This window comes from Heliangelus exortis, chromosome 9, assembly GCF_036169615.1.
Source record: "Heliangelus exortis chromosome 9, bHelExo1.hap1, whole genome shotgun sequence".
NCBI lineage: Eukaryota > Metazoa > Chordata > Aves > Apodiformes > Trochilidae > Heliangelus > Heliangelus exortis.
In genome coordinates, this window is record NC_092430.1 from 16,579,149 (window position 1) to 16,600,160 (window position 21,012).

The 21,012-nt window shown below is 47.6% G+C and overlaps 2 protein-coding genes across 2 annotated transcripts in view; both read left to right on the forward strand.

Annotated features, from left to right (window-relative positions):
• The first annotated feature begins 4,847 nt into the window (after positions 1 to 4,847).
• C9H2orf72 (chromosome 9 C2orf72 homolog) lies at positions 4,848 to 12,518 on the forward strand. Its single transcript, XM_071752425.1, has 3 exons — positions 4,848 to 5,428; positions 8,686 to 8,802; positions 9,945 to 12,518. The coding sequence occupies exons 1-3, from the start codon at positions 4,885 to 4,887 to the stop codon at positions 10,034 to 10,036; spliced, it is 753 nt and encodes a 250-aa protein (XP_071608526.1). The 5' UTR covers positions 4,848 to 4,884; the 3' UTR covers positions 10,037 to 12,518.
• Positions 12,519 to 12,917: 399 nt separating this feature from the next.
• Positions 12,918 to 21,012, forward strand: part of PSMD1 (proteasome 26S subunit, non-ATPase 1) — a 61,805-nt gene continuing 53,710 nt past the window's right edge. Inside the window, exons 1-8 of the mRNA XM_071752426.1 lie at positions 12,918 to 13,072; positions 13,317 to 13,520; positions 15,951 to 15,994; positions 16,334 to 16,407; positions 16,656 to 16,825; positions 17,662 to 17,867; positions 19,037 to 19,180; positions 20,031 to 20,257. Of these exons, the coding sequence (XP_071608527.1) occupies positions 13,505 to 13,520; positions 15,951 to 15,994; positions 16,334 to 16,407; positions 16,656 to 16,825; positions 17,662 to 17,867; positions 19,037 to 19,180; positions 20,031 to 20,257 (881 nt within the window). The 5' untranslated portion in view covers positions 12,918 to 13,072; positions 13,317 to 13,504. The remainder of the gene's footprint in view (positions 13,073 to 13,316; positions 13,521 to 15,950; positions 15,995 to 16,333; positions 16,408 to 16,655; positions 16,826 to 17,661; positions 17,868 to 19,036; positions 19,181 to 20,030; positions 20,258 to 21,012) is intronic.

The following is a 21,012-nucleotide window of genomic DNA, read 5'->3' on the forward strand; positions in this document are numbered from 1 at the left end:
GCACTGAGAGAAGTCTTAAGCTGCCATGGAGGTATCTTAGGAAATAGCTAAACATAGGGACAAGGGACATAGAGGCAGGCTTTTCAGAAACAAAAGCATGCTCAGGGTGGGGCATGGAAGAGTCTGAGGGACAGTGTAGACCAAAATAATGGTTGGTGGCTGGGTTCACATACAGGAGGGAAGGTAAGTGGGACACTGCAGGCTACGTGAGCTGAAAATGAGAATGAGGGTAGGAATGCTGGGATTGGGATGGACAATGTCAGCCTCAGCCAACTGTGTCCGTGTCCAAGTTGGATGGTGGTGGATCTTGCTCCTTGCCCCAAAACACATTGCTATGGAGATGTTGCTCAGTGTAAGAGCTGTACACCTGACTCCGCTGCTGGGACTTTCTGTGGCTCTTTTAACAGCCCCACACTCACTAACCCCATGTTCTTCATGGGAGGGATGTGCCAGCTTTTTTGGGTGAGCCATGGGCCAAAGTTCTGATTGGGATGATGATGCTTGCTTTTCTCCTATTGTGTATTTCCTCCCCTAGAAGTGAACTCTCAGCATCCACTGGTTGTTTTGCTCCCATAGTCTGGTTACTGCTATATTCTGCCTGATCATGTGTGACACAAGTTACCAAAGACAGCTGAAGACTGAAATCCCTTGGGCAGTAGAATCTGGCAGGCTCTGTTCACTTGGGTGTCCCTTTGTAGAAGTGCTTCCCTGCAGGTGCCTCCTCTGCCCAGTCCTTCCGGAGGGACATGACTCAGTAAGCATCTGCTGCCAGAAGGGGACACTGTGCCCTCAGCGTCCTGCTGTCTTTTCTACAAAGCTCGGACTTCTTTGCTGTATTAGCTGAAAAAACCACCAAGGAAACTGCTATCAAAATCGCAGTTTCTGCTTTGTATGAAATTCCTTGTTTGAATATCAAGTTGTGCCCAGAAACCTGTTGGGCTTTCCAAACAAAAAATAAAAAATCAGCTGTTGACAAAGAGGTCTGAGTAGGGCTGTAGCCTTTGGATTTTAAACAGTCCCAAAACAGAGATAGTGAAAGGAACTCAGAGGTAACACCGTGTTTCCCCAGGAAATCCTGGATGCAGGGGTCTTTCGTATGTATTTCCCAGAAGCCCAAGGGTCCTGAAGTTCCACAGGGTTCTTTGAAGCCCCAGGACTGTGGGAGAGCAGTTTGCTGCCCCCTGTTGCTTAGTGAACAAGATGCTGCCACCAAGGCAAAGGCCTGCCTCCCATGTTTGACAGTAGTGCACCTCCCTTTTCCAAGATACTTTCCCAAAATTACACCAAAATAGTCGAAGGGTCTCAGATGAGCTGTCTAATCCTCTGCACCTCACTATTTCACAGGCAGACACTCCAGGTGTGTCCTGTAGCTCACTGTGGTGTGTATGGGCACACAACACCTTGGTGTCCATGCTGTGCTTTCGTGCTGGCTGCCTGAGCAGCCCATGGATGTCCCATCCCTCCAGTATGATGGGTGATGGAAGCTTGCTGTACCTTGGCTCTAAGTCCCCTGGGATCTGTAGATCAGGATCTGAGTGCTGGCACATGGAGGACTGAGTGGTGTGTGCTGAACCTGCAGCATTTGTCCATGTGAGAATTGGCTGGAGTGAGGAAAGTCCCAGTCTGTGCCCAAATGGAGACTGACACTGACTTCCATCGCAGGATGTCTATCAGTCTTCTTCAAACTAGAGGTGCTGCAAGTAAAACACTACATTTGTGTTCGCTCCTCCTCATTCCTGGGCAATACCAAAAAAATCTATGCAGGTGAAAACCCAACATTTAACCAACTATTCATTAAAGGGTTATTGCAGGGAGCTGAGATTATGTGCAAGTAGGTACTGTAAACAATCCAGCAGGTTGAATTACTGGGCTGGGTTATTCTGGATGGGAAGAACTGTAGAAGCAGTATTTTTGTTAACACCAGTAGCCCATAAACAGCTGAACTCCTTTCCCATTCTCTCTGGGTATAGCAAGGCAACATGGTGAGCTGCATGTTTTTGCACTGGGATTTTATATTTGTTTTCTGTTCTTTTTTTTTTTTTTTTTTTTTTTTTTAATAGATCTTTTATCCACCCAAGATAAATCACTAAAACAAGTATTAAACTAGGATTATATCATTTTCCTATGTGATCTCTGTACCAATAAGCTTTAAAGCTTTACATCAAAGACTATCAGACTCCTGCTGAACCTCCAGGTTTGTGCCATGCAGTGTGGTAGGGAAGAATTTGTAGTTAGTACAGAACCTCTGAACCAACATTTCTCAGGAAAAGGATCCACCAGGTTATTTTTCAAAAAGGGGTTCCTTCCACATCCTTAAGGACAGTGTGGCTTTATGAAGCAAAACAACCTTGTTCATTGGTGCTCAGGTGGTGCTTGGCAGCCTCTTGGATGAGGTGCTGGTTCTGTGAAAAAACTGTTTTAAGAGATGGGGGCAGACACTGACCTTTTCTAAATATTAGTTGTCTAAATATAATTATAACACGCTTGATCCAATCAGTCTGTTGTGGAAGCGACTTTCCTGAGAGGAAGAGTTTAAGAAGTTGGGCTGAGTGATTGGACACAGGAGCTGAGAGCTGCTCCCACAGATTTCCTCTTACTCATTTAGCCTTTCTGTATTCCTGTCATCAAAACTGGCATGAGAATCCTTTTTTCTATCCTCTTTCTACTGTATTCAGGAGAGGTTAATCTTAGTAACTACATCTCTTAAGGGGCCTAATGCAAGGGACCTTTGATTTTTGTTTAGACTTTAAGGCGCTAGTAAAACACATGATAAATTTATTTCTCTGAACAAAGCATCTTCCTCCTTTGAAGTCCAAAATGAGTGGATGTTGTGTTTGCTCTGAACAGACATATGAAAGGCATATGTAAGAGATGATTACTGTCACTTAGGTCTATCTGTAGAGGTTTTCTACAAATGCGACTGCCAGATGGATGTTTGAAGCAGTGTCAGGCTTTGTAAATACAACTGTTTTCACTCTGATGCCTTCCAGAGCTCTGAAGTCACTTTGTCAGGGACTGCAGATACTGCTGAACTCATGACTGCTCTGAACTGTGGAGCTGTACCTCTTCAAGTAACACAAATGAAGATAAAGTTATATTTGCTATTAGATATTACCTCTGTTAATAAGTAAAAAAATGTAAACAAGATTGTTTGGGTATTGTGGGTGCCATTCACCTTTCCAGCCAGTCTCTGCTGGCAATAGTGTATGCAAAACCAACCAGATAACTGCAGTGGCCACAAAGAACAGCTCACTGGTTTTAGAGGCTCTGCTGGCAGTCTAAACATTGACGCCACTGCAGGGAAATAGCCAGCAGTGCTGCTTCTGATCTGAATTAGGAATATAATTTCAATTTTTTCTAAACCTTTTCCATATTACTTTTGCTAGGACCCTGGGCAGAAAGTCTCTCTGAAACCCTTGCCCAGGCTGTCTAATCCCCATGATGCTGGTGTGGGGCAGTTTGCTAAGATTCTCATAGCTGAGGCAAATGTTTTCCTGGCTTAAAACTGGTGAAGTACAGCAACCTTCCTGAGCTGCCACACCTGGGGACCTGGGGACCAGCCTGTGGCACATCCCTTCCTGGGATTGCTGATCTGCTGGATTCTGGGGATGGGTGGCTATGAGGACAGGCAGGGAGAGGGTATGCTGGCCCAGCTACATTTGTGGCACAAGTGTACCTCAACACACCAGTTAGGAAATGCTGACCCAGGGCAGGCATGTGGATTTTGGCTCTGCTTTTGCCCCCAGTGCTCTTGGAGCCTCCTCTCCCCATCTGGAAATGGTTTGAACCGTCTCAGAGAACAACTGGCCAAGGTGATTCTGTCTGTTTGCACCTTTGAGCTGTTCATCCCCTCCCAGGGTTTTGTGATAAGATACTACCAGTTTGGAGGAGCCTGCTCTTATGTGGCACAGGGGAAGTTTTAACCACATGCTGTGGATGAGAGCTTTCTGATTCATCTGACATACACATGGACAACCATGCGAGTGCTGGGGCTGGGCACAGTGGCTGCCTCACGTGGCTGTCATTCTGTCCCCGAATACATTATGTGCTTTGATGGGATGCAGTGTTTGTCACTGCAGAGCACTGCCAGTGCTGGTGGGGTTGCAGCTATGGGCTGTGCTGTGCATGGAGGGGGATGGATGCAGCGTTTGCAAAGGGAAGACCAAAGGGCACTGGCTTGGGAAGGGACTGGGAGGTGCAGCATGTGGGGCTGGGGGTTGCAGCTTGGCTGCGTGTTTGTGCATGGACTGGGGAGCTTGTGACCCGTGGGGTAGGTATGGTCTTCAGGGGGGTAATTATTTTCCCAAAGTAGAATTGCTTCCCAGATGTGGCTATAGCCTGGCCGGGCTGTGCAGCAGCTCCTTTCACACGGTGCCACGGAGCCAGCCCTGGGGTGTTACACGCTGGGGAGAACGTTTACCCTTGGGGGTGTATGATTAGCTACTCCTCTACCTCAGCCTCGTGTGAGTCCCCCTGTGCGGTCACCATGGCCTCCGCCCATCCCACTCTTAGCTTCCCAGCCCCTCCATAGCTCGTGGGTTTTGCCTAAATTTTATCTCCTCGCAAGTGATAAAGCAAGACCAGCCCCGCAGGAGGCCTGTGCAGGAGGTTCAGAGGCTGATTGTGGAGCAGATCTGGGGCCCCCGTGTCCCCTATAGTGCCCTCTCTGCTGTGCCCCCCAACAGCAGGCAGGGGCTGTTCACCAGAGGGATTTGCGGGGTGCCGGGACCGGGTGGGAGTTGCTGCCTGCCGCTTTACATCGGGTCCGGTGCTGGGTCGGTGCTGGACTGGTGCCCGGGGCCAGTGGGCGGAGGCAGTACCGGGGCGGTGCCGGGGGCGGTGCGGTGCCGGGCAGAGTGCGAGGAGGCGGCTGCAGCGTCGGGGATGGAGGCTGCGGAGCTGCAGGAGCTGCGGGCGCTGGTGGAGAGGGCTGGCGGGCGTCGGGCCGTGCTGCTGGTGGCCGAAGTGGTGGAAGGAGCCCCGGTGGCGGCCACGTTGGCTGCCTTCGGCCGCGACCTCCTGGGCGATGAGACGCCGCCGGTGCCGGGTCCGGTGCTGGTGTCCGACTCAGGGTGTCGGTCCCAGCGGCGGGCCAGCCATGGGCAGCGGGCGCTGGCAGCGCGGCTGGTGCTGGTTCTGTGCGGCGGGGGGGCTGCGCGGGGCCGGAGGGCCCGGGCCCGCCTGCGGGAGGTGGTGCGGGACGTGCGCGGCCGCCTGCCCCCCGCCCCGCCGCCCGCCGTGGTCGGTGTCCTCCTGCCCGGCGGGGACGGGGAGGATGCGGCGGTGCTGGACGCCGCGCTGAAGCGGCACTTCCCGGAGCCCGGCACTGTGCAGGCTGCCCGGTACTGCCCCGGCAGCCCCTCCGCCCTGCAGCACTGCCGCGCCGCCGCCAGCCGAGCCCTGCGGGCAGCCCTGCAGCTCCCCCCAGGTACGGGGCGATGGGTGGCCGGGCCGCTCCCTCCCTCACCGGGGTTCAAGGGCTTTTACATTGGGATTTGCACCCTTTTGTCATGGGGCCTTCCCGCACTCGGTGGGATCTACCCCGTCCCATTGGGATCTGGTAATTCTTGGTGGGATCTTTCCCCACCCAGTGGTATCTGGCTTTTTCCAATAGGATCTGATCGCTCTTGATGGGCTCTTTTCCCCCCTGCAATGGGATCTGGCTTTTTGCAACGCAAGCTCACTGTTCCTAATGGGTTTTTCCCCCCAACCCGTCCCACTGGGAGCTGGCTTTTCCCCTGGGAATCTTACCACTCCTGATGGGATCTTCCACCCCATCTCAATCAGATCTGGCTTTCCTCAGTGGGATCTCTGCCATGCTCGTGGGATCAGAGTCTTCCCAGTGGCAGCTGGATCTTTCTGGTGGGGTTTGCAGTCCTGGCAAGTGGGGAAGACAAACTTCCTAATGGCTTGGGAAGCACAAGAGTAGCTTATGGATAGCAGGGATGTGGCAGCTGACAGATGTGGCATAGTGGCCATCTATCCTTATGGATGTGTTCAGATGCAGGACTGGGGCTCAGCCCTTGCTGTAAGATGCAGGCAGGACTTGACCTTCCTGCAGGAGGAAGATGCTTGTGCTGGTTTTGGATAATGAGTAAGAAGAGCAAATGGGTGTTTGGGTTTAAAACAAGGCATCTGTTGGTGTTCAGTGCAAGCAATATGAGGATGGAGGGATGAAAGCCAAGTGTCAAACAAGCCTTGAGGAGCAGCACTTGCCTTGGAGCAAGAGTCATAATTGTATGTAGGGTGCAGGGCAGGCTCTGCCCTCACAGCAACCACACAAAACATCCTGGCCTCACTTTAATCTTTGGCACTGCTTTTTTTGGACTGTTTCTCTTTCCTTCTCCCTTTCTTTTTTTTGCCACTTTTCCCTTGCCCTATAATTTCCTCCAGTTTTCTGCTCTCTCTCTGCCTTTGCACCTAAGGATCATGGCACGTGCCTGCAGCACCAGATTGGCACTGTCCTCTGGGATCTCTGAGACATGGGAATGGTTGGCTGCAGCTCAGGTGCTTCTTTCCATCAGCTCAGCCCAGAATCCCGGATCTGAACATTGAGGAGCTTTGAGATGTCTGGGACCCACTGTGAGGGTGCAGGGCTGTCTTCTGGGACCCACTGTGAAGGTGGAGGGCTGTCTTCTGCCACCCTTTGTGCTGAGGCATGCACAACCACCTTTCTAGCTTCCCTCTGTCTGCATACTTTTGTCTTCCTCACATTGCTTCTGCTGAAAGAATTTCTGTTGTGCTACCAGATACCAGTGAGTCCTCCAGTTCTGGCCACAGCAGCTGCCTGGGACAGCAGCTGCAGAAGCAGAAAAACATCCCTGAATACATATGTGACATTTTCCTCTGCACACTGCTGGCATTTAGCTGAGTACATGTGTTTTTGTGGGATGCTTTTGTGGCTTTGTCCCATGTGCAGAAAAGGAAGCAGCATAGCAGCTAACAGTGGAGAAAGAAGCAGAAGGAGCTGGGGCAGGTGTTGCACTTTGTGTGTGCTTATAAAGCACGGTGGGTAGGAGGACTCGATGTGTTACTTTAATTCACCCCTGATGCACTCCCTGGTGCTCTTAGTCATGTAAGTGTTACAGGAGCTGCATAATGAGGATGCTCATCAGCTGCAGCATTCAACCTTTGGGGCAGAAGCAGCTTTTTTCTAGCTTTTTTCTAGCTTCCAAAACCTTCCGAAACTTTCTAGCTTTTTCTAGCTTTTTTCTAGCTTCCATAACCTCCATTTGGCCAGAGGGATCCCAGGTGTAGCTATGCCTCTGGCAATCTGGGGACCTGGCAGTGCCAGGCACCATCTTTATTGCAGCATGGTCACCCTCTCTCTGAGGTTTTCCCCACAAACAAAGCACAGGGAGAATAATATCTTTAGTGTGAGGTGAGGGAGGACTGTGGGAAAGATGAATGTGGGGCTGCTGAGCATGCTGCAAAGCAGGTTCTAGGGATGCCACCATAATGATGTCCTTGGTGAAGCTGAGTTTGTGCCATTTCCCTTCTTGATTTTGAAAGGGACTTGTGCTGAGCTGACACAAGGTGCTCCTGCGTCTGGATGAGGGTGTTGGGAGGTGTATAGAGAGTCAGGCTCTGTGTAAGATTGCCCTTTTTATTTCAGCCCAGCCTCAAAGCCTCTTCCTCCTCCACACACAGTTGCTCTGGAACTGCAGCCCCTCTGTGCTGAGGAAGGTCCTGGATACCATTATTCACATGGTGGAGCTGGGACAGGAATCACAGTGGGGTTCATGCATCTCACAGGTCTCAGCAGGAGCACACAGGCTGCTATCCTGCAGTGCCTCAGTGGTGTCCAGAGCCTCCACACACCATGAGAAGGGGATGTGTTTATAGCTGGAGGTTTTGTTTTGTTGACTGGCAGGAAACACTGAACCCTTCAGTGTTGCAACAGTTTGATAAGCTGAAGGTCGCTGAAGTAGTTTATAATTTGTTATCTGATTAGGAGATGAAAGGCTGGGTGATCTTTCAATGGAGATGCTGAACTGCTGCTGTTTGAGGCCATATAAAATATGCTGGTGAAGTGTTTTACAACCTGCTGTAGTGTTTTACTATAATGGCTTGAAAACCTGTAGTAGCTTTCTGTGACCTTTGTTGTCCTCCTGAATAAATACTATACATTGGTGGAGGCCACATGCTCTCTGCATTTTTCAAGCAGTTACAGCTGGAGTTTTCAGTATGATGCAAGTCTGTGTGTCCAGCAGGTTCCTGTCCTGAATGAGGCAGAGTATCCACAGTTGCCCAGGGAAGGAGGAATTGCTTAATTAAGTGGGGAGCAGTAAATAGACTGATGTGGCAGAACCTGTATGGTAATAGCAAAGGAAAACTTCCTTCTTCAGGAATTTCCTGACCGTGTCAGTCCCCAGCCTTGCCACATGTACCAGCTGAGCTCCTGCCAGGTTTCTTGCTTGCTCTGGGCTGCTGCATCCAAGACAGTTTTGGCAGCAACATGCAAAGTGGAAATCAACATCAGGGACAAATTTCCAAGACAGCAGAGAATTTTCAGCCTGAAATAAGGACTGCCAGGAGCTGCTCTGTGCTATCCAGCGGTGGGGTCTGTGAAGTAGACCAGTTTTACTGCAAGGAGTTGGGCTCTTGGAGGGGAGATGTGAGTCAACAGCAGGGAGGTAGGGGAGCAGTAGGGCAGACTGAACTCATCTTTTCTGATTTATCCAGAAGAGGGGAAAGACAGGGAGAGGTGGAGGCTTCCCTCCTTCCTGCACTGCATTTCTTGGAGCCAGAGGAGCTGGAGAAAAGGTCACGAAGCAAAATCTGCAAACAATGCTCATGAAGGTATGCCCAGCACCCTCCTTTGTTTTACTCCTGCTGTGTCTGTCAGAGGTTCCTCACCAACTCCCTGATGGTTCTGGTGCCCAAACCCTTGGCTGGTGGCTTCCTTAAGCTACTTCCAGCTCATCAGCTGATGTCTCTTCCCTAGCTGTGGATTGGCCAGAACCTGAAGACAATCTCGCTGCTGTGTTGCCATCTCCCTGTTTTGACTTTTCACTTTTCTAAACACAACCATGCTGAGTGTGCTGCCCAACTGTACCCCTGGTAGCACTGCTGGACTCAGCTGTGCTTTGCCAGAGTCTGGCAGCAGAACTGCTGTTTGCCTAAACAATGAATTGGAAGCATCACCCTGACTTTACCTGATGTCTTCTGCAAACACATCTGGAAGGAGTGTTCCCAAACCACGTTTTTTGGGGGCTGGCAGGGAAGAGGAAAAGAGCACTGAGCCTTGGGACCCCTGATTCCAGAGTAAATTGTTAAAGTAACAAAGAGCCTCATATTCAGGCACTGTTGACACTTCTGCTCTCCTTTCCCAGGAGTGATTTTCTTTTTGCAGAGACCTCTCATGCAGGGGGCTACAAGGTGTGTGATGTGGACAGTCATATTGGTCTACAGACCATGTAGAGGAAGGGAAGTTCCTCCATTGTAAAAAGGATAGCATAGGATAGGATATTTACAACTGGAAGGTATCTAAAATAATCATCTAGTCCAATGTCCTGACCACTTAAGGGTTGACCAAAAGTTAAAGCATGTTATTAAGAGCATTGTCCAAATGCCTCTTAAACACATAAAATGCTTAAAAAGCATAAGACTTGGAGAAAACAACTGAAATGCCCCATTTGTGCAGCTTTCAGACATGGCCTCTAGAGTAAGAAGATTTAAGTGCCTGATCTTGCAGTAAGTGCAAGGCAGGTGACACCTTGTTGCCACTCAGCTTGCTCTGAGATTGCTGAGGCTGGGGAGCCTGGGTCCATGCTGCTGTGCTCATAAATCATCCCTGTCTGAAGCAACGTTGAACAAAACAAAATGAAAATCAGTTATGAAAAAATCAGCTGCACTGGTGGTGAATATATATCAATTGCTTCATCCCATACTTCCTGTGGGAATGTTTTAATTTGCCCTGGACCTTTCTCTGTTCTTTGCAGATGACCTGCAGGACACCGAGGAAGAAGTGGCTCTGACCAACCTGTCTCCCAATGGAAACTGTGAAGCAGCTGCTGGAGGCACGGGCACCTAGAGCTGGTGGGTGCCCAGCACACTCTGTGTCCCAGTTCTGCCTGGTGGACCCGGAGCAGTGGAAGGAGGAGCTGCCCACTCGCCCTCTCCTTTGCACACCCACAGCTCGGGGGAGCAGCTGCTCTGTTTAACTCGCCAGCGCCCTCGGTGGCTGCCGACAGCTTCTGAATTCTGTGCCAGAGAGTCCCCCCCTGCTGCATCCTTCTGCCCAGAGGTGTCTGGAGCTGCAGATGGACACTGGGCTTCTGAGAAGCCCTTTGGGGATGTAGCTCAAGTCCTGGGTGAGGGCTTTGGGTGTGACATGCAGCCACCTGCTTGAAGGAAGAGGAGTGTTTTCTAATTCTGACCAGAGTTCCCTGCTGAGACTGCTGGAGCTGGCCTCCCTGGCAAACAGACTCTGCTGCCTTGTTTTCCTGCTGCTCTGAGGTTTCTGTCTTCTCTCTGACCGGGGAAAAAAGAAAAACAACAAACCATACAAAAAAACCCTAATATCACAGTGACACGAGGAGTGCATTCAGTCTAATAAGAGGTCTTGGTTCTACCAGCTACTGAAAAGGCTTGAATGTAACTGTGTAACGGGATGAAATGCAGTAACACTCACTATGGGTGGCAATAATAATGCAAAAGGTATTGAGAGTAATGCACGTGGAGCAAAGTGTGGTTTGGGAGCAGGATCCACCCTTCTGGCTTGTGCTGGTGTTCATAGACAGACTGATGGGCTGCCTGGGTTGGAGGGAGGGGCAGATGGACATTAGGGTGTGGCTGATGCTTGGTGGGGTTATGGGAAAAGCCCACCTCACCTGGGACACCTCCACAGCAATGTGGTGGCAGGTCCTGGAGGTGGCCTGCAACATCATGACAAGATGTGGCTGCTTCATAAAGAAATATAAAAATATAAAAATAATCTATTTAAGTAGTTCCAGAGGGCTGCCTGTAGCCTGCGGGGCAACACAATTGATTATAAATCCTTGCTTTATAAGGGATATTGTTATCATGGTAGGAATACCTTTTTTATTTTTACTTTTATGCAACATAAAGCAGGTCTTGTGTCCTCCCTACCTCTTCTCTGGGTTAGCTGCTGAGTTATGGCACTATGTCCTCTGTGCACGTCTGTCCTTTCTCTCACTCCTTTTTTTTTTCAGTGGCAGCTGAAGTGTCTGTAATCCTGCTGGCTCTCAGCAGTTCTCAGAACATATTCTCTCACCCATGTGCCTTCAGCATTTCTCTAGCTCATGGAGCAGGGGTTGGGTTTTATATCCAGCTCAGCCCCTGATCATCAACGTTTTCCAGCAAACCTCAGTTTCCCCAACAGTAGAATGGGGACAGCAACACCAACTTACCTCGCTGGAGTTATCATGGTGCTTAGCAGCTCTTGGGTCTAGAGTTGGTCCCTTTTGTGATGGTGTTTTGCCCTTCTGGCTGGCAGGGAGCAGGTGAGGTTGTTGGGGGCATGCTGGTGGGGTTGAGTGGGAGAAATGGGCAACACTTCCAGGTGCACTCAGCCAGTCCCTGGGTTACCACACTGCTCATTGTACGTGTAGGGACAGTCAGGCTGGGTCTGGGTAGGACAACACCTGAAATGCAGCTGTAAGGTGCTGTAGCTGCTCCATGAGAAGGTGGAAGGGAGGGGCGAGGTGGATGCCAGTTCCCTGTGGATTTGAGGAGCACATGTCACTCCACAGCAGAAACATTTCTCTGTGTGAGCGGGGCTGGGGAGACTGAACCTTGGAGGCAGCTGACACTGGCAGAGTAAAGAGGGCAGAGAACCCACTCCCCTTCCAGCCTGCAGGATTTCTGCAGGGCTTCTTTGCTTATGACCAGGTGGAAAACACAAATGTAACCAAGTGGCTTAATATAAGTCACTTGCTGTGTGTGGCTGGACTTGTGACCCTGGGCTTCAGCACTGAGCACTGCATCTCAGCGAGATGGAGGTTTCCTCCTGCCCTGCCCCTGGCCCGAGGGGGCTGTGTGGTGCAGTCCCTCTGTCTGCACTGCAGAGAGAGTTTGCTCTGCATTTATGTATTTTCCCAATAAGGCCCTTGGTTAGGTGAGTCCTGCAGGACTTGACAGTATGATCAGGTGAATCTTTGGTTTTCTTGCAGTATTTGGACTTTGCCACCTAGAATTTACCAGTGAGAGGTGGCCCAGTAGAGATCTCTTTATCTTGGAGCTACAAATCCAATAGATTTATTTATTGGTAATTTTAAAGTAAATCATGGAAGTTTACACTTCCAGTGAGACATTTGTGGAAGCAGATGAACTGCCTGGGGTTTAGGAGGTGTGAGTGGGAGTATATTGACCAAAAAGTATTGTTTTCCTTTGAATGGAGAGTAAAAAGTGAGTTGAATTTTTTTTTTCCATTATTGGGACATGCGAAGGTGCAGGAAACAGTTTTATATGTTTAATTGATTTAATAATTTAAGGGCTCTGTTATTTCACATGCTCATTGTAAAGAATAAAGCAATTTAATTTCTGAACTGAAACATGCTTGTTTGTTATTTGTTTGCCACAGTGTTATCCTTAAAGGAGCATTATGTATGGCTTCACTGACGTTTCTCTTGATTTAAATAAAAGGCATATTGTGAGGGAATGGAAATAACCCCCAGATATGGTACCCAGAAGCTGAGAACTGCTCTGTGTGCAGCTCAGGCAGGCTGCTCACCTGTGGCCAGCAGGAAAGGCTGCAGACCTTATTGGTTGTTTAAGAAGACCAGGGTTGACCTTCTTAGTGCTGCAGGTAGGGCTCTGATACCTTTCATTAGTAACATTCACTATCTGAAGCCATTTGGGTTTCCTCGCGCAACCCAAGCATTTCCCAAATGTTGGTTTGTTTTTGTTTTTTTTTCCTATTTGGTAGAAATCAATAAATGCTGCTGAAGTCGGGGCGTGTTGATCTCCTGTTGTGCATCACCACTGCTCTCGATCTGGGCTTTCCCTGGTGCAGATCCAGCAGCTGGAATTCCCCATCTGTTTTGGAACCAAAGCAGAACCCTCAGCCATGCTGCTCCACAGCTGAGGCACCTTCAGGTACACACGGGTACGTGGGGACGCCACAGCCCTCCTTGTCAACCCCAGGCAGCAGAGTGTGTGTGTGGGGACGGGGGGGGGCACATCCCATATGCTGGGCTGGTGTCGGGTCGGTTCGGGTGTTCGGGTCCGGGGGTCCCGCCCGGTTCCGGCCCCCTCGGGAGCCTCCGAGGTGAGAGGAACGCGCGAGGTCCCCGGCGGCAGAGCTGTCCAGGTCGCGCCTGACTGATTTTTTTCCCCAGCGCCCCGCGCAGGCGATCAGTAGAGACACCTTCTCCGGGAGCAGCGGGGTCCTGCCGGAAGGGGGCCTCAGCAGCACTTCCGGGCCGGGCGGCGGCGGAGCGGCAGCGGAGCGGTGCGGATCCCGGGAAGCGGCGACGGCAGCACCGCACCTGGGCCGGAGCGGACATCACCTCCCTCCGCGGGCCGGGCGGGCGGCACCATGATTACCTCGGCCGGTGAGGGAGCGGCGCGGGATAACGCTGCCCGCCGGGGTTTCGCTGAGTCAGGGCCGTGACTGGGCACCGCCTCAGGCCGCGGGGCCGGCGGCCGCCGCGCTTCGTGGGGCTGCCGGTTACGGGGGCCTCCCCCAGTCCCGCTCTCTCTTCGCCGGTAGCCGCTCTGCCCTCCGGCGGGAGCAGGAGGCCGTCCCGGTGCCTCGCGGTTCGCCACAACCGGCACGTGAAGTCGGAGGCGGGTGTGCTGCCCCGTGCCCGGTGCACCGGAGCGGTCTCTCGCTTTCCCCCGGCTGCTGCGGCGGCCTGAGCGGGGCTGGCTCTTCGCTGGGGACGCAGTGGAGGCGGAGGCAGCTGCCCGCCCGTCCCGGCGCCGCGTTCACCCCCGGCCGATGCTCTGTGAGGGGACTGGGGCGGCTTTGCGTGGTCCTGCCCCGGCAGTTTGGTGGATGGAGATCTCCTGCTTAATGTGGATAAGGCTTGGGAGGAGTGAGGCAGCGGGAAGAGAGAGGCTTGAACCTTGGAGGGGGTGGGAAATGCAGACGCCTTGAAGAGGAAAATACAACTTGAAAATCAGTCGGGTGATGTGTGTGAGGAATTAGGTGATAAGCGTTGTTTCTCGATCTACTTAGAGCTTCATAGTTTAAGAAAATGGGAAAAGTGTTGCCAGAAGTACTCAGACAGAAATTAATGTGTGGTTGGTTGTGGCTTTGTGAGAGAAACAGTGCAGGATATAATAGTCTGCAGGCAGCTTCATCTTCCTGAGTTCTTTGCTTTATGTTTAAGTCTTATTTTAGTTGTGAAGAAGTAGGAATTGATTTTGAAGGGGTTGTTAAAAAGTAGAACTGTTGTATTGAGTAGAAGCAAGATTGCTTCCTCCTTATCTGGTAAATGCAGGAGTTGTTTTGGTTTTGGTGTTTTGCTGTTGTTTTGTTTGTTTTTTTTAATTAAAGTGATACATTTGATGTAGCATTGCAGAAAACAGCTTGAAGGAGTGGTGTGGGGTGGGCTGCTGAACCTGCCTTCCTTGCCCAAGAGCCACATCAGTTTTCCTTCATTTCTACTGATAGACTTTTGTCTAACCTGGTTTTAAAAATTCTCTGCTAATGGAAGTTCTACAACCTGGTTAGGCAAAGTGAGTAACAGAAAACCTTGCTGTCAGAAAACCTTTGTTATTATCAAACCTCAATCTTTCAAGCTCCAAATAAAGGTTGGTCTTAGTATTCCTGTTCATATCTGACACAAATAAGAGATATGTAGCTTTGAGCAACCTGGTCTACTGGGTGCTGCCCCTGCCTATGGCAGAGGGGCTGGAACTTGATGATCTTTAAAGTCTCTTCCAACCCAAACCAGTCTGTGATTCCATGGTTGTTATTTTTGTACTGGCAGCTGTTTGGATGCCACAGCTTTCCCTAGGAGAACCAGGTGCAGACCTCCAGTCAACCTTCATTAGGTCCTGACTGCTAAACCTCTGTGTCTTGCTCAGTTCTGAACTTCCTGGTTTGCTCATAACTCTCAGAACACAGTGCCCAGCTCTGGCCCAGGTGTGTGGGTGCCAAGCAGAGGGAAGGATTGCCTCATACACCTGCCACTTACACATCTCAGTGTGAGGTTGGGGTTCTCTGCCTCCCACTGCAGCCACGTGATGTTATTGATCATGTTTCATCTGAACCCACTGTACTATTGAGATTCCTTTCTATATTTGCACATTTTAGATTTGACCTGCACACTCTCCTTTTAAATTTGTCAAGATCTTTTGAAAACCCAGGTATGCCTTCCAGTAGGTTTGCTGGCCTTCCCAGTTTGATGTCTTTCTTAGATGGAAAGAGGTTATCAATCTATACAACAGGTGAAAGATTAAAAGCAGTGAGTTTTGTTGAGGTTTGATCAGATCCTATTCCAACATTTTCAGTTGCTTCAGTCTGACAATGAAACCATCTGTAACCATTCTTCAGGCTGAGCCTCCCTGACCTTTCCTTCAGTTAAATGATGTCTCTGTAGCTCTTTGTACAGCTGTTCTAGGACAACATCAGGCTTCTTGCTAAAGCTCTGCAATACAACATCTTCTCTTAGCCATGGGGCCTGTTTCCTCAGCATGAAAAAACAATGTTTTGAGATGATCTTTATACCCCTTTAGGAAGGGGAAGTGACTTACCAGAAAGCAGTCAGCAAACTAATGATGGAGCTGGAAGTAATCCCAGATTTTCCAAGTTCCTGTCTAATACATTTTTCTCTAAGAAGACCTCTTTTATAAACACTGTATCTTTTCAGTTATAAATTCTGAACTATTTTAGATCATGTTTAATACAAACTAAAGATTTTAAACCAGCATTCCAGAGACAGCTTTCTTTCCTCCTCTGTTGGTTTTGAACTGAATAACATGTTCACTTCTGGAACTGAAGGTGTAGAACTGACTATGATCTTGTTTTGCAGCTGGAATTATCTCTCTCCTGGATGAAGAAGAGCCACAGCTCAAGGTAAATTCTTACACCTGGAAGCAAGTAACAGCAAATGAATTACATCCAGAGCTTAAAATTCAGAATTAGTGGATCTCAGTAATTAATGCCCAAACAGCAACAGGTGCTCCCCAAATTGTATCTAGCCTAAAAGCTGAAAGGAAAGGCCTAAAAAATAGAGCAAACTTCTTTGTAGTGAACATATGGCTTGAAAAGATTAGTGAATGCTTGCAAAGATCTTTTGAAGTAGAATCAGCTGTTATGGATCAGTTTTTATATCAGTCTTAGGTGATAATTATTTTTACTGGGGAAAGATAATAAATGCTTTTTAAAATGTAATAACTTGTTTGTTTTTTGTAGGAGTTTGCTCTTCACAAGCTGAATGCTGTTGTCAATGACTTCTGGGCAGAAATCTCTGAGTCAGTGGACAAAATGTAAGAAAAGACACAACACTTCAGGGCATGCTTCTTAAAAAGAACATGAGATACAAACTGGATGTAGTTCTGGTTGCTTGGTACTATGCTAGTACAGCATCTAGCTCCATGTTTTCTGGAAAGCACTAATACAAGAGGAATTGGGGTTGGAGTTCTAATCCCAAAGATGCAGATTTGATCAGTCTGTCACGTGGCCTTAAAGAGAACTTGGCACAAAAAGCTGATGCTTTTCCTTCTCTTCTTTGCAGTGAAGTTCTCTATGAAGATGAGGGCTTTCGGAGCCGGCAGTTTGCTGCTTTAGTTGCTTCCAAAGTTTTTTACCACCTGGGAGCTTTTGAGGAATCACTGAACTATGCCCTGGGGGCAGGTGACCTCTTCAATGTCAACGACAACTCAGAATATGTGGAGACCATCATTGGTAAGCAGCTGTTGCTCCAAAAGAAAGGCTCTTTTCAAAATTACTCTAACTTTGAGATTTCACTAGATTGAGTTGTTCTTCTCCATATTCATCTTCCTCTCATTGTTTTCATTTAAACTGATGCTGCAACTCTTTTATTTTTGCTTTGTTTCTCTTGCTTTGGAGTTCTAATAATACTGACTTAAGAGTTCTGGATATTTTTCCTATTCATAATTGTTATTTGCATGGCAAATTCCTAATAGCAAAAATGCTTTTGATGTTTATTGTCCCTTTTTTCATTTGTGTACTAATTTTGTTGCTGCTGTCAGTGTAACTTGGAAGTGATCAGATGAGTGTAGTTGCACACCTTGCTGAGGGGTACCTTTTTTTAATCTGTACTTAACAAGACAAGTCAAATGTTGAATGCAAGTATAAATTGAATGTCTTTTAAAGTCAGGTCTGCTGGTATCACTTTCCCTGTATAGAACATGATGGACCAAGGCTGGCTTTCAGTCTTCCCAGCTAGTGCTTACAGTGGAGCTGGGAAATTGCCTGCTGCCGTAATTAACAGTATTATTTAAAATACTGTGTCACTTAAAGATTGTGTCTTTGGTTCTATTTTTAAAATATCTACCTAGCTCCAGCACTAAAATCAGAGTTTGTAAGTAACTTCCTGCTCAGATCTATATATGGCTACACAAAGTTTTTGTGCCTTGCCTTTGTGTAGTTTCTCATATGCTGTATTTGCTGGTAGAACATGTGTCTGCACATACTGGTGTCTTCATCTATAAAAAAACCTGCAAACATCTAGAAAGTTGACTATTTTTCCCCTCTATATTTATTCGATGTCTTTTCAGCAAAATGTATCGACCACTACACCAAGCAGTGTGTGGAAAATGCAGAGCTGCCAGAAGGAGAGAAGAAACCTGTTGATGAAAGGCTAGAAGGGATAGTGAACAAAATGTTCCAGAGGTGCTTGGATGACCACAAGTACAAGCAGGCCATTGGCATTGCTCTGGAGACACGCAGGCTGGACATCTTTGAGAAAACCATCCTTGAGTCGGTATGTGCAAGAGACAGGAGGTATAAGTATCTAGTTTCTTTGTGCAAGATCCATGTTGCTATGGAACTTGCCCTGTTCTGTGTGAACAGAATAAAAGGTGAAACTCAGGGATGTTCAGTTCATGGAAGGCAGAGCCACTCTGGACTGTTGAGCGTAGAGAAACCCTTATTTCTTATAAGAAATCCCCAAGCTGCGAGTTGCTGGGAGAATATTCCCAGAAAGCCTGGCTGTGTGTCCTTTTCTCTAGGTATTGCCTGTATGCTACTAGCAGAGGTATGGCACGGACTGGGCAACCATCAGCTCAGGTCTGGTGTAATAGAACAGCTCTTTCATTTTGTTGTGCTTGTCATCTGCTGTAATTTGCTGTGGGAAGGGATCCTTGGGCTGTGTGCAGGCTTAGCCAGCTCTGGCTGCAAGGCTGTACAGCCTGGCTTTAATGTCTGTCACTGAGGGGTTAAGGTAAGTCAAGCTGCCTGGTAATGGTGGTAAGAGAAGTCTGCCTGTAGTCACTTGCAGCAGCTCAGAAGTTGTGTATAGTCTTTTTATGCTGCAGTATCCTGCACATGCCAGAGCATGTGGTTCAAATTCTTTAAAATTGCACCATTTTTCATTTTACAGCTTTCCCCTATTTTTTGATGTCTCCCATTTCTCTATTTGGGAGTGATAATCCCATAGGGAATCCGTCTTGCTTTCTCTGTTCTGTTTGCTGTCCTGTGCATTTACCACCTTTATTGCCTGTTATAAATCCCTCATTTCTAGTTAAATTTCTGAAGTCTAGTAACCAAATCTGTTTCTCTGTCTCTAGCAAGAAATAAGTGTGAGGATCTTTTCTTGGTGCATGGTTTGTTCAGCTGACCTTTTATGTTAGTGCAGTAAATTTCATCCAAGAATGATTATTGAAATCAGAAGGGTGAAGTAGCTAATTAACTTTAATGTAAATCTTACACATATTTTACCTACTGTATTAAATAATCCTGTACATTTTTGTTAGTACTTTAAATTGCAAGACGTGCATGTAAGTGTTTCTGAAAATGGGAAAGGAAACTGAAGGTTGATATGTCCATTTCGTTTGCTCTGCTTTTTAAAATGCAAAGGAGGTAGCTTTATTTTAATTTTTCAATTGTTTGTCAGTCCAAACTCAGACTTGATATCCCTGAATTTAATTTCAGAACGATGTTCCTGGGATGCTGGCCTACAGCTTGAAGCTCTGTATGTCTTTGATGCAGAATAAACAGTTCCGTAATAAAGTCTTGAGAGTTTTAGTTAAAATCTATATGAATCTGGAGAAACCAGACTTCATCAATGTGTGCCAGGTAAGCCTCTCAGAGTCCTGGTAAAATATGAATCAAAAGTTCCTCTTCTTTAGGCGTATTTGATTTGACATATGCCTGATCTTTTTCTTTTCTTTTTTTTCTAATTAAGTTAAATGAAATGTTTTTCCTGATTGCATTCTTCAAATATATGCCAAAGTAAGATCACCTTGAAAGAGAGATGCAAACGTTGCACATTTGGTCAGTCAGCTTATAGAGAAAGAAACATGTTCAAAGGCAGTTTGAGTACATAGAAAACTTCCACATACTTCAAGCCTATGTGGAGAGTATCAGATGGTTCATGGCTTGGAGGTTTATTTGTTCCTCAAAAGAACATTTACATTGCTTTGATTTTTTTGTAAGCCATTGTCTGAAAATATTAAGACAGACAGTTAGGAAGTTGCTTAGCTGTTCTCAGGCCCTTGCCCATCTTAATATGTCATGTACATGGGACTCAGGGTTATTAGTTCTGTTCCATGTTAGCTGGTTCCATTTTAAACCTTAAAAAAAGGGCCAGATGTTTTTTAGCATGTTTTTGATATTCTAATTCTAGTAGGACTAATTGTCCATTTCCAAAGATATAAGTGCAGAAACAGGGAGGCTTGGGTGGTGTATCTTGACTTGTAATACTTGGTCTGGTTTTTAAATTGACCTGTGAAGACTCTTCACAAAGATTTCTATTATCTCCTATATGAGAGAGAATTTTTCTTTCTTTAAAGGGGTGTTCTGTGGAAGCAGTGGATAAGGAATGGGGAAGTGGAGTGTGTGCTTGGGTAGTGTTGCTTTTTTGTTCTGAAGTATATAATGTCTTCTGATTTTTATTTTTTTCTGTTCTTCCCTTCCTCCCTCTCAGTGCCTGATTTTCCTGGATGACCCACAGGCTGTGAGTGACATCTTGGAAAAACTGGTGAAGGAAGATAACCTTCTCATGGCCTACCAGATTTGCTTTGATCTGTATGAAAGTGCTAGCCAGCAGTTCTTGTCTTCTGTGATCCAGAATCTCCGCACGGTTGGCACTCCCATTGCCTCTGTGCCTGGATCCACCAACACCGGCACTGTCCCTGGATCGGAGAAAGACAGGTGGGAAGGTTGGCTTGGAAAGAGGCTTAGTGGTTTGTTGACAGCTGTGCTGTGATGGAGCTCCTGTTCTGTTCATGGATGCCCATTACAAGCAATGAGTTACTCCCCTTAATTCTAATCAGGTTAATAAACAAGACACCCCATTTGCTCAGGGCAGATTTTTGTATTACCAGAATGTGATGTTTGAAATAATGCATTTTCCTTTGCAGTTGAGGTGACCACGGTGCAATTAGTGTGGCTCAGCTAATGAGCAGTACTGTATTAAACCATAGTGTGAGTTGCTCAGGAACACTCTGATGTTGTGTGGTTATTGCAGCTATGTGTAAGCTTGGTTTCACATAGTACTTTATGGCCTGCTACCTGCTTGTGGCAAGAGTGAGCTCATACCCTTAAGAGCTAGTTCAAATCTTGTCTTGAGTTTTGTTAAAGTCCTAATGTTCAGAACATCACTGGATCTTAGCTGCAGGAAGCCTCTGTTAAGAAAAACAAAGTTGGTATTAACCATTCCATCATCTTTGCTTTTTCTTTTGATGGCTTACAGGTAATTCACATAAGTAGTTTTGCTTTAAAACTGTTTTTAGAGGATTGAGCAATCCAGACTGAGGCTGCTGCTCAGCTTGAGGGAAGCATGGAAGAAGTTTGTTCTCTACCTGCTTCTTAATCTTCAGAGCTACTGTGTCTGTACACAACCTGATTCCTGGACTGTCTTTGACAGTGTGTGATGGAGAATGCTGCCTGCATCAAGGCTAGTTAAA

What these genes read in the sequence shown, in the direction of transcription:
- C9H2orf72 (XM_071752425.1), top strand. Translation starts at nt 4,885, where the DNA reads ATGGAGGCTGCGGAGCTGCAGGAGCTGCGGGCGCTGGTGGAGAGGGCT. An exon ending in AGCCCTGCAGCTCCCCCCAG is followed by an intron (nt 5,429 to 8,685) that starts GTACGGGGCGAT and finishes TGATTTATCCAG; the next exon opens with AAGAGGGGAAAGACAGGGAG. An exon ending in TGCAAACAATGCTCATGAAG is followed by an intron (nt 8,803 to 9,944) that starts GTATGCCCAGCA and finishes TGTTCTTTGCAG; the next exon opens with ATGACCTGCAGGACACCGAG.